General features: G+C 52.4%; 2 protein-coding genes across 2 annotated transcripts in view; both read left to right on the plus strand.

The window, feature by feature from the left end:
- Positions 1-6,746, plus strand: part of PLEKHM3 (pleckstrin homology domain containing M3) — a 100,094-nt gene extending 93,348 nt beyond the window's left edge. The window contains exon 8 of the mRNA XM_085228022.1: positions 5,540-6,746. Coding sequence (XP_085084148.1) covers positions 5,540-5,549 — 10 coding nt within the window. The 3' untranslated portion in view covers positions 5,550-6,746. The remainder of the gene's footprint in view (positions 1-5,539) is intronic.
- Positions 6,747-6,927: 181 nt separating this feature from the next.
- FZD5 (frizzled class receptor 5) lies at positions 6,928-10,563 on the plus strand. The gene has a single exon (XM_003207477.4). The coding sequence runs from the start codon at positions 7,073-7,075 to the stop codon at positions 8,801-8,803; it is 1,731 nt and encodes a 576-aa protein (XP_003207525.3). The 5' UTR covers positions 6,928-7,072; the 3' UTR covers positions 8,804-10,563.
- Positions 10,564-12,493: the final 1,930 nt, after the last annotated feature.

Genomic DNA, 12,493 nt, shown 5'->3' on the forward strand with positions numbered 1-12,493 from the left:
ACACAGTGCAGGCTGTTCTCAGATATAATGGGTGTGTATCTTGGTTTTCCTTGGATATAGGAAAACGTAAGTGTTCTCTTTTGGATTCATCTCTGTTTAAATTGACCAAGACACTAACCAATCATATTTAGTAGTGTCTACTGGGAATGTTCCCAAACTGCAGTGCATAAAGCTGATATTCATGCACACATACACAATTCTGGACCTCAGTGTCACTTCATGTTGAGGCTGAAAAAAACTCCCCATTTCCCCCATTAGCTGCAGCTACAACACTGCTCTAAGATACCTGAGCAAGCCTGGGAAATGCACTTGCTGCTATAGTACTGGTCTTTTTTTTTTTATGCGAGCTGGAAGCCACAGCTACTCTGTACATCTATACAAAATCAGTTTGATTCTATCAGAACAGTGCAAATGGGATTCACAACCAAGACTTTTGGTCCATCCAGAATCCCATCACAGGTTTCACACAGAGCCGAGGGTAGCACAGCAGGCATCAAGGACTTGGCTGACATGGCTGGGATGGCTCCTGCAATGCAAACATGATCGGGAAGCTCAGTGTACAATGTCTCACAGATAGGGCTGATTGAAGACACTGTCTCGCAATACAGAACGTGTGTGTCTCACACCAGCCACAACACATCCTCACTCTGCTAATTAAGCAACATCTCTGCTAGAGTCTCAGCTGAAAGGATTAAACTCTTCTCACCTTGTTCTGCTCCTTCCTCGTCCAAGGGGGGATGTTTAGTCTTGGAGGGATGCAGCCGTGCTGCCTCAGGTAAGGAGGCAACTTTGTTCCCCCCAGACTGCACTTCTTCCAGAGAGGAATTTTGTCTCTAGGACAGTCAGTCTGCCCTGATTGAAGAGACACCCAGCCTCAAATCCTTGCAGGACAGCATTGGAGGTGATCAGCCTAACCTGCTCTAGGGGAATGGAAACAGAGCGCTATCTGCAGCAGGAGCTGGTCTTTTTCCAGCTCAGTACCAAAGGATTGATTTCCCAGCTCAGTGTGGTAAATCATATTTTTCTGTCTGTAAAAGCAGAGAATTATTTGTCCTTTTTCCCATTTATTGTTCCTTGGTTGCCTAGCCTGAGTGTTGTTGATACTGCCCGTACCTTGAGCAGCTGGCACAGTGAGAGGCAAATAATGAAGCTGTGTAGTGGAAGCTTGCACAATAACTTTTCCAAGTGCACCCAGTGGGGTCCAGCCTGTCTTATGGCAATGTAACTGCTGGGGCCTGGCAGGGCCAGCCTCTGGCAGGCATGGGAAAGAGCTCTGCAGCTGCCTGCCCCACGTAGTGCAACAATTAATTTCACTGATCTAGGGAAAATACAACAGAGTGAATTGTGCTGCAGACAGGTAGACTTCTCTGAGCAAAAAGCCGAATCAAGCTACTCCACTGTTTCTAATGGCATAAGGAATGTGTCCCATCTTTGTAGATGTTGTGTTACTCTTTGTCAGCCTGCTGCTTATAGAAAATCAGTTTGATTGCATCAGTTCAGTAAAAAAGAAAAAGGCCTTGTAAGAGTACTACACAACTTAGTCAACAGAGATTTTTTGAAAGCCTTTGCCAGCACTTGTGGAAAGATTGAATATATTTAGGGCACATTTTTGTATCACCAGGACATAGCCCAAGCAAGGTAGCATCACCATGTGCTTGACAGTAACGCATATTGCAGTGTGGTATAGGATTTAGAGAACAAATGCCATGTTTTTTATCCCTGCAAATCTCTTGATGTGCTCCAATTCTGTAACACTAGTCCCTGGTAAAGCTACTGCTTTTTAAGATCAGGATCTGTAGATTTCTTGCATTTCTTAATTCTTCACATCTAACTAATATGCAGGTCAAATATGTTTTGATCCGTGTATTAAATCATCCCATTAATAACTTGCAAAAGGAGGTAATCAAAATGTGTATAGTTCCAACCAGTGCTAACTGCCTTCTCATTCATTCTCATTCTCATTCTTGTATCTTTTTACTTGTGTCCAGTAAATGTTGATTATGCAGGGAATTAAATCTATTTCTCATCATAATTTGGTTCATTCACTGGGAGTCACGTGACTCTCTAAGCCTTAGCTCCAGATATTTCTCCAGCCTGTGTCAAGCACTTCAGGGATGTCAGAAGCACATACTGAGAGTCCAAAGTGCCTGATCTTAGAAAGAATGTCTCAAGGTCAGAGAGAGGACGTGGTTTCATAGCACCCTTCTAGGGTACTATAGATCAGTGGGTCAGTACGGCACATCATGGAGGTGCTCAGACTCCAGAGTACAGGTATGTAGCAGTTTCTGTAAATAAAGACCCCTTACAGGTGCCTCAGGAAGGTCCAGAATTAGTGCACCTGGAAAATGGTGTTCACAGCACTTAGGCTAATGAAAATGAGCAGTCGGAGATGTTTTCTGATTGTGTGGTACTTTGTCTTCTCAGGAAAAGCCAGGCTGAACTCCTTCTTAACAGCAACACTTTCCACCTATTGATAAACTTTCAGGGCTAGGAGAGACCACTGTATCTGCTTTGTTCGTACAGATAGCAGCTTCTCTGCAAAGGGCTGGTTCAGCACAGACTGAAAGTTCACTGGCAACATTTCTGTTCTTTCTCTACAAGCCACTGGGGCCGGAGGCAGCTGACCATGCTCTGCTGCCTTCTGGCTGAAGCCTGCCTGCTTCCCAGCAAGCTCTTGGTGTGCCAGCATTTCTGTGTCCCTGCTCTAGGACAGGGGAGGGGACTTCTAGACCTTTTCCATGTTGGGACAGGAAACTTCTTTGCTTTTCCTGATGCTGCAGGATTTTTCAGAAGTATAGTCAGCTTGCCCTATTTGGCACAAACTGGTATGTTTTGCATTGTTTTTTAATGCTGGAATTTTCCACAAAACAGAAATGGCAGGCTTCAGCCAGCTTCATTGAAGGCTGCTTGAGCATTTGTTCGAGAGGATTCTCACCTTGACTTGCATCCTAGCCCTAATGTGTTCGTAACCTTTTCAGCCTCACCTTGCTGCTACAGCCTTGTCCATCTCTGCTGGATTAGGGAGCTACTTAGGACCTTTGTCCCCAGGATAAAGTACTGCAACTGTAACTGAATTTATTTGAATTTAGATGTAGAGCAAACAAATAGAAATAGGTTTCCAAAGGTTATGGCCTGAGGCAGGGCACAGAAAGAATTATATCAAAGCTGAACTGAAGCAGTTTCACTCCATAGGCATCTCACAGGGAAGGAGAGGGCAGAAAAAGGAGAGGCCTGTTTAAAGATGACAGATCAAAACAGGACTAATCTGAAGATAAAGCAAGCAATAATTAGTGTATATTATTGTTATTTAACAGAGGAATTTAATGGCTCCCACATATTTGCTGGGGTTTTGTTTTGTTTTACTTCTGTAGAAGTCAGAAGCTGACTCCAGAGTGAAAGCAGGCAGTGAAACCTCGCTGCCAGGAGCCTGGCCAGGGAGCAGATCCTCAGGCCTGAGCCGGCACTGGTTGTTCTGCATGCTGGCTGCAGGGATGTGGTGGTGGTGGTGCCACTTCACGTGCAGGTAGAGGGTTAGCTGTGCCATAGTGGAAACCACAGCTTTACGGCTGTTCTGATCACCATTGCTGGACATTCAGCTTAGACTGGGCAGAGCTCTAGTAGTTTGCAGGAAATGCACAGCTCTCCCCTAGGAAACAGCCTGAGCTGCTCAGACCTCCGGAGGGGCCAGCGCCGGCCCCTTGGTCAAGAAAAAATCTCAGATTTCATGCTTCAGGGTTGTTCATTTGGCAGCTTTCCTGAACGCTGGATTCATTTATAGCTGTAAGTATACAAATGGATGTGCAGTACAATCACCCTCCTTGGAAATCCCAGCAGAGCAAAGTATTTACCTCTGAAAAATGTTTGGAGTTAACTTCTTTGCAATATATAGAGCAGTGAGCATTTCAGAAACAGTCTATGTATTTAAACAGTCATTACTGCCTTCTGGGTAAATAACACATGTTTTTAAAATGGTCTCTATACACAATAGGCACTAACACAATAAATCCTAATTGCTCTGAAGGACCCATTAGGCTCTATCAGGTCAAGAAATGGTGGAGGTTTTTTGAAAGTCACTCACCATGTTGTTACATAAGCCACAATTTGAAAGTCCATAAATAAGTATTTGCCCAATGAAGAGTGAGGGCCTTGCCAGGGCCATACTAATTTATCACGTCAACTTCACTATGGGGACTGTTTTCTTTTCAAAGGCCAGTGTTAAAAAAGAGGGGGGAGGGGTTGGAGTACTGTGCAGTGTGTTTCGAAACCTACATATCTGAGAAGATTCAGGCTGCAATGTGCCCACCAGGAAAAGCAAATGTAATGTTCCTGCCTCCTCCTTAGCTTGGTGCTGTGCGAATCATGGTGAGATCCAGAGAGCTGTGAGGCTGCAGGTGCCTGGTGCTTTTCCTCCTCCTACTGCTCCCTAGGGCCGTGGCCCCGAGGCCCCGAGGCCCCTCTGCCTGATGTGGGCTGCAGGGCAGCCCCTCAATGCAGTTGCACCCCTAGTCCCTGCGGGGACAGACAGAGGCCAGTTGTGTAGGTTGTATGTGCCATGATATGCACGGATAGGTCATAATGGAATCGTCAAGGTAAAGAATCAACAAATCTAGCAAGATGAGCTTGAAGTGCAGCCACTCCTGATTTTGCTTTAGCTTTCCACATGTGAAGTTTTGGTTGCGTTTTGCAATGTGTAGCACTCAGGTCAGCTGTTGGTGCCACCTGTGTCATTATTATAAACCACATTTCATCTTAATTCACTCGGAATGTGTCTATTCCACAGAGCTTTTTGAATATGACTGCGAGTTGGCATGGTTTTGTTTCACACACTATTTTGAGATGTATAATTGTCCAGGTATCTGTAAAAACAAACAGTGATGAAAGTTTGGGTTTTCCAGGGAATTTCAGTAAGGCATGCATGATGAAAGTGTTGAAGTGATTCAAATCCAAATTCCTGTCTGCAGCCCAAAGCTTGTAAATCATTTTGCTCATGAGAAACTGCTGGCCCGCTGCTGCTGCACTTTGTGGGACTGGGTGCCAGAGTCCTGCCATGCTGGCAGCAGCTTGCAGCCTGCCTGCCCCCTGCCCCTCCTGTCCCTCTACCTGCTAGCCCCCAGTGTGCAGGGACTTTGCGTCTTATTTTGTATCCCCACTAGCTCTGGCAGTGAGGGGAGGTCTATGTGGGTTCCAAGGCTTGCAGCACCAGCAGCCCACAGCCTTGTGGCTCAAGTGGGAGTGCAGAAATACCACTCGCTAAGCCGCTGGTAGGGGGTCACTGCACGTGTGAGCATGACCTCAGGTGGGATACCCACAGCTGCCTGCGGGCACCAGGAGCTCATTTCAGATGTCTGCTGAGCTCCCTAACAAGGGCAATGGCAGTGGCTGGTTTTTACAAAGGGATCTCCTTTAGTCCTTTTCTCAAGTCCTTTAGAAGTGACCATGTCCCCCACAGAGGCAGTTTGCCCAGGTAAAAATTGAAGGCTGACAACACAGAACCAAGCACAGAAACACTTAACCGCCTTCTGACTTTCTGCTTCTACAGGAACCACTGACCCCCTTGCTGGAAGTACACCTATGGGGGAAGGTACATGCAAGTAGCCATGCCCCTGCCCCTCTCCTTGGGGCTGCAGCCCAGTTCCCAGGCACAGCTGTCAGTGTGGGACAGCTTGAGGAACACCTCTGCACGGGGATTGAAGGTAACGCAATTTCTAATAATGTGTAGAATCTATTAATGATGGTGGAAAGGTTTCAAGTGTGAGGAATGCTTTGTTGTTTGTCTCCAGGATTCAGCATGGTGGGTTTGAGGCAGGCACAGGGTGTGTATGCATACAGCGATGTGCTTGTGCTGTGCGCTAGGGATGGGTAGCAGCTTACCGACTGTGCTTGCTCTTATACCACATTTAATCCTGCTCTGGTTGCTCTGCTGCATATTCATAACAACAAAAAGGAAACAGAAGCACAGATGTCTACCTGGCTCTTAATTGGGTTTCATGCTTCCCCAGTGTAGCAAATGCAGTGTTATTTATAGCCAGGCCCTAAGAATTAGGTGCATCTGGAGCAGTGGCAGAACCCACGCCAGGCTGCGGGCTGATGGATGAGTGGAGCAAGGTGCTGCCCTGCTCTGCCTTTCGTGTGCTCCCCTGCCTGCCTGTCCCCACTGTGTGTCAGACCAAACTGATACTGCCAGAGGGAATGCTTACAGAATTGAAATACACGGGAAAAAAGGAGAATTTCTGCTCTCGTGCAGCCGCATCAGCGTTTTCTAATTGCACAGCGATGATAATAAAAAGCTGCCCTCTGCTCTCAGCTGTAATTGGGGTAATCAGCTGAGGGCCATAATGAAACTGTCTGTGATTTGCCTTCTGCTGGGCTGTGACTTCACAGAAATGCAGTAGGGCAGAATTAAAAGTTATGGCTCCTGCTGCAGGGCTGTGCTGCTGCACGCCAGCACCCTGTGCTTGTACTTTGCCGCCATGCAGCCCGACTGCAGGCAGCGCTGGAGCCGAGCGCTGTGGGGACCGGAGCGCTTTTGGCCTTTTTTAAGTTCTTCTTCAGCGGATTTGGCGGCGCCGAGCTGAGCTGCGCCCCGGTTCTTTGCTGTTGGCCCTCGGCTGCTGCCGAGGGGTTGGGATGACCCGGAGGGGATGCGGAAGGAAGGCGTCCGTGCCGCGCAGGGGTGCCGGGCACGCCCTGCCAGCAGCGGGGATCCGCTCCGAGGGACCCGGTATGGACGGGCAAGAGCGCAGCGCGCTACCTGCAAGCTTTGGGAACGTCGGGGCCAGCTCCGCGAACAGCGCCGCGTGCTCGCGGGGCGCTACCAGCCGGGGAGGGGAAGGCGGTGCCGTGCCGGGAGCGGGGGCGGTGCCGACATCGGGGGCGGGGCCGTAGGCGGTCCGGGGGCGCGGCGCGGCGCGGCGCGGAGCCGGGGCGCCCGCCCGCCCCAGAGCGCAGGTGGCGGCGGCGGCGGCACGGCCGGTCCCGGCGGGGCTCTCTCCCGGCCCCGCTCCCGGCGCGGCGGCGACAGGGCGGGGGCAGGCGCCCGGGGCATGCGGCGGCGGTAGGACGCGCGGCGGCGATGGGCGGCCGGGGGCTGCCGGTCCCGCTGCTGCTGGGGCTGCCGCTGCTGCTGGGGCTGCCGGCGGCGGGGCGCGCCGCCTCCAAGGCGCCGGTGTGCCAGGAGATCACGGTGCCGATGTGCAAGGGCATCGGCTACAACCTCACCTACATGCCCAACCAGTTCAACCACGACACGCAGGACGAGGCCGGGCTGGAGGTGCACCAGTTCTGGCCGCTGGTGGAGATCCAGTGCTCCCCGGACCTGCGCTTCTTCCTCTGCAGCATGTACACCCCCATCTGCCTGCCCGACTACACCAAGCCGCTGCCCCCTTGCCGCTCCGTCTGCGAGCGGGCCAAGGCGGGCTGCTCGCCCATCATGCAGCAGTATGGCTTTGCCTGGCCAGAGAGGATGAGTTGCGACAGCCTGCCGGTGCTGGGGGACGCCGAGGAGCTCTGCATGGGCTACAACCGCACGGAGGCCACCACCCTGCCGCCCTTCTTCGGGAAGCCCACGCGCCCAGCCAAGGACACAGCCAAAAGCCAGCTGCCGAGTGGTAGGCAGCACCCACCGGGCACCGACTGCGGCCGGACCTGCAAGTGCAAGGCGCCATTGGTGCCCATCTCCAAGGAGTCTCACCCGCTGTACAACCGCATTCGGACCGGGCAGGTGCCCAACTGCGCCATGCCCTGCTACCAGCCCTACTTCACCCAGGACGAGAAGACCTTTGCCACTTTCTGGATCGGCCTCTGGTCCATCCTTTGTTTCCTCTCTACCTCCACCACCGTGGCTACCTTCCTCATTGACATGGAACGTTTCAAGTACCCCGAGCGCCCCATCATCTTCCTCTCTGCGTGCTACCTCTTCGTCTCCGTGGGCTACATTGTACGGCTGGTAGCGGGACATGCCAGTGTGGCTTGCGACCCCGAGCACCACCACATCCACTATGAGACCACGGGCCCTGCACTCTGCACTGTGGTTTTTCTGCTCCTCTACTTCTTTGGCATGGCCAGCTCCATCTGGTGGGTCATCCTGTCCCTCACCTGGTTCCTGGCAGCTGGCATGAAGTGGGGCAACGAGGCTATCGCAAGCTATGCGCAGTACTTCCACCTGGCTGCCTGGCTCATCCCCAGTGCCAAGTCCATTACCGTGCTGGCACTAAGCTCCGTGGATGGGGACTCAGTGGCTGGGGTTTGCTACGTGGGCAACCAGAGCCTGGAGAATCTGCGTGGCTTTGTGCTGGCACCGCTGGTCGTGTATCTCTTCACTGGCAGTCTCTTCCTGCTGGCCGGCTTCGTCTCACTGTTCCGCATCCGCAGCGTGATCAAGCAGGGCGGCACCAAGACTGACAAGCTGGAGAAGCTGATGATCCGCATCGGTATCTTCACCGTGCTCTACACTGTGCCTGCCACCATTGTCATTGCCTGCTACATCTATGAGCAGCACAACAGGGAGGCGTGGGAGCAGGCACAGAATTGCTCCTGCCCAGGGGACCCCCACCGCCCCAAGCCTGACTATGCCGTATTCATGCTCAAGTACTTCATGTGCCTCGTGGTGGGCATCACTTCTGGCGTCTGGATCTGGTCTGGCAAAACTCTCGAGTCCTGGCGGCGCTTCACAGCCCGCTGCTGTCGGCCGAAGAAGCCAGCAGGTGCTGCTGTATACGGTGAGGCCAGCCCAGCACTGGTGGGCAGGACGGTGCTGCCCAGCATGGCCTCCTACCACAAGCAGGTCCCGCTGTCCCATGTGTGATCGGAAGGAGCTGTGGTGACCCCAGCATGGAGGGAGGAGAGGGTTGCAAAGACCCAATGCTGCAGCGCAGGGAGCGGTGGCAGAGCCACCCTGCCACCCCAGCCCCACAGCAGAGCAGAGCAGCCCAGGACCGAGTGCAGCCCCAGTCAGGGCAAGAGAGGTGCCACCAGCAATGTGGGGACAGAGGGTCGGTGCTGGAGCCCAGCACCACCATGAGCTGGGACACACCGTAAGGTGATGTGTGGGCTGGGTAGGTGGCAGCAGCCCCACAGCCTCTGGACGGGTTGTGCTGGTATTGGGATGAGGGGGAGAGCTGCAGCAGGCATGGCTGGTGGCAGCCCTATTTCTAGTGATCCCCAGCACCAGAACTGAGCTGCTTGCCAGAGCTGGGAAGCATGAGAGGAGTTGGGATAGCAGGTGGGGGACATCCCACTTGTCACCAGGCAGAGAGCTGGTGGCCCTGGCACAAGCTAAGAGGCAGGAGTTGAGCTGCATGGGTGCTGGCAGAACAGGAGGATGGGGCTCAACAAAGTCCTGCTGCCAGCCCACATGGAGCCCGGCACGCTGCCAAGAAGCTTGGGGCCGAGGAACCCTGAGCCCCCAGCAAGCACACGCCGGCTCACTGGCAGGGCTGATGCTTTCCACTGCTAGCTCTGGCACTTTGGAAAGGGGTTGGCAGTGCTCCACACCTCTGTGTCAGGCAAGTTTGTGGCATCTTTCCAGTGCTGTGTGGGCTGCCTGGGGTGAGGCAGGGGTCGTGTTATAGACTGAAATGCACTGTGTGTGTGTATCTGCAGCAGGAGGTGTGCGCGTGGGGTCTGTGAGGCAGGCGGTAGCTGCGTGTGTTGGGAAGCAGCGGGGTCAGCCGTCAGCTGGCTTCAGCCCTCCTTGCTGCTTTTTTGGAAGCTGCACCTCTGTCAGACTCAGGACTGAGCAAGTAATTCAGGAATAGTCAGCAGAGCGCTCACACTTTCTCCTGCATCGCAGCCTCTTCCCAGGGTTGGGCAGCAGCAGGGCACTGACAGAAGCAGTGTGATGCATTATGCTCCGGGGACATCTGGGCCTAGGTTGGTAGGACATGGGAGCTGTTTCAGCCCCCTCGAGTGGGACAAGGGAGTGGCAGCAGGGATGGGCTGCTGAGATGCAGCTGCAGCCAGCTCCTGCCTGCTTTTGAAAGAACCCAGGTGTTTAGTCTGGTTTCCCTGCCCTAAATGGGGATCACATATGTAACTTTGCAGAACTGATTACATGAGTCCTTTTGTCCCCCTCCAAGCATGGCGCCAAGATCCAGCTGCATTACTCTTGCAGGACTGCCAGGGCCCCAGGTTGTTCTTGATGCCCTCAGACCACTTCACAGCCAAGGAGGTTTCCAACCCTTTTAAAACCAAAGTCTGAGAAGCAGGGGACCCTCTAGTGGCACACCTGCTGATACAGATGGTGCCAGGACATGGCATGTGTGCAGAGCGGTGCAGGGCCGGAGTGCACCGTGGGACCCTCTCACAGCTGCAGGGCACTGTTGCGACAGAGGTTGGCTCACTTTGGTGTGTTGCAGTACTTCACCTTGGGCAGCATTGCACCATGTTCTGTTACAAACTGTAAATAGCTGTATATAGCTGTTTTGTACGTTCAGGAGCTGGGGTGAACTTTGATACGGGTTTGGGGCAGGTGTGTGCTCAGTGTGGTGCAGGTCAGGCGCGGCGCTGTGGGCATATGTGTGTTGTAATCTTGGGCATTAAATAGCTCCAACCTGATCCAACCCACGCCTTGCTGGACTTGTCTCTTTCTGTAGTGCCTTCTGTAGATACAGCTAAACACACCATGCAATACAATGAACAAAACCATGGCAAAGGTGGTGTTTTTCTTTTTTTTCACATTGACTGTGTAAAACTTTTTTGTAAAGGAAAAAAAGAAATCCAAGCTCAGCTGAGGCTTGCCTATTGAAAAGTTTCCGGGAGGCCACTCTGTTCTGACCTAAGGGCAGGCTGGAGCCAGCAGCCTGGGGTTGACCCCAGCCTCAGCGATACGCTGCAGGCAGGGCAAGGTGTGGAGCCAGGTGCCCCCATGCTGTTGGTAACTGACATGTTGTTTTGGTGTTGTCGTTTAATGATGCTCTTCAACTTTGTTTATATAACTGTAGTATATTTTGTGAAAAGCTGAAGAAATTTTATTCAAAGAGAAGTATAGAGATTAGTTATTTATGAGGAAAAAGGTGTGTGTGTTGTTTTCTTTGCTCGTATGCTTATGCTAACCTGATAATTACCACAAAAGCTTACTGTGGGGAAAGGGGAGGAGTGTGCTGGAGGGCTGTGCTGTCTTCTTATCAGCAGGGATCAGCGGGGACTTGGGAGGCAACCGCAGCAGCCCTGTGCAGATGTGCTGCGAAGAGCACCAAGCCCTGCGCAGCTCTGCCCCCAGTGTGAGGCTGTGCGCCCTGGCCCATGGCAGCAGCCCACCCAGCTCAGGAGTGAGTTCGATCTGCAGGGTGTTGGCAGCAGGTACTGCTGGTACCACCCCTGGCTTTGCTGACAGCACTCCTGGGCAGGCCAAGGTCACACCTTCCTGGTGGAAGACAGTTAACGATCAACTTTTATTGGTGTTTTTGCAGTTTGCACGGTTTCGGTCCCGCACTCTGCCTTGAGATCGAGTGCTGAAGAGTTGCCCTTTGGTACTTAGCAGGTGCCAACTCTTGGCCAAGGAGGATGTTGCATGCTGATATAAGTGTCCTTGTTGCCATCTGCTGTACACTCTCCTGTGCTGGGAAGAGTGCGAAGGGAGGACAGTGAGGGGTTAAGCTGACTGTGCTGTGACTAATGGTGCAGGACTCTGCTATCTAGTTAGGTGTGTAGGCACACACGGGTCCCACTAGATAGGATCTCTTACCTGAAAGCAGCATTCCAGTGCCCCATGATAAAATTTATGGAGCCAGCAATGCACTGACTCACCTGAGCCCTCTGTGGTTAGGTACAGACAAAGGACAGCCAGCAGCTGAGCTTGCCCTGTGCAAGGCAGCTGTTGTGGGGCTGTGTGGGTATGCCCCACCTCAGCATGAGGACTTACCTGGGTGCTGAAGGGTGCTGTTTCCAGCTGTAAAGCCTGCTTGGTAGCAGGGTTACTGCCAAGGCTTCCTGAGAAGCCTGTGTTCTCAGTGCCTCAGTAAGCAGGGGTTTGGCAAATTGGGAATTAGCAGCTTGGGCCATAGGCAGCAGCCCGCCTTGTTCTGGGCTCTGACCCATCAGCCAACAGCACCCACACAGCTGCTACCCCCCCCGCAAACTCTGACCTCGATTGCTCTTGTGTCCTCTTCTGCTTGTCAGGTTATTCGTGATGCGTATATTCTTACTCAGAAGCAATGTTCTTGACATTTATTCAGTCTCTGAAGTGCCTGTCCTCTTAACTGCCAAACCCATGCTGAAGTAGCTCTCATAAAGTTCCCTTAGAAACAAAATGCACACACTCCCCATACACAAACGGAAAGACCTTCTGATTCCCAAGGGCATCATGTAGCCCAGAAACACATCAGTGAGTTGCTGCCCACATGGACCTCTAGCACACACTGCTCACATTACTCTTGATGGGTCACGATATAGCTATTGTCTAGGCAAGCTGTTTCCTACCAGTTAAGCAGAACCACCCTGGGACTGAATGCAACCAAAGGTCACCTCACCTTAGATTTACTCTTCACAAACAAGC

This window comes from Meleagris gallopavo, chromosome 7, assembly GCF_905368555.1.
Source record: "Meleagris gallopavo chromosome 7, MGAL_WU_HG_1.1, whole genome shotgun sequence".
Taxonomy (NCBI): domain Eukaryota; kingdom Metazoa; phylum Chordata; class Aves; order Galliformes; family Phasianidae; genus Meleagris; species Meleagris gallopavo.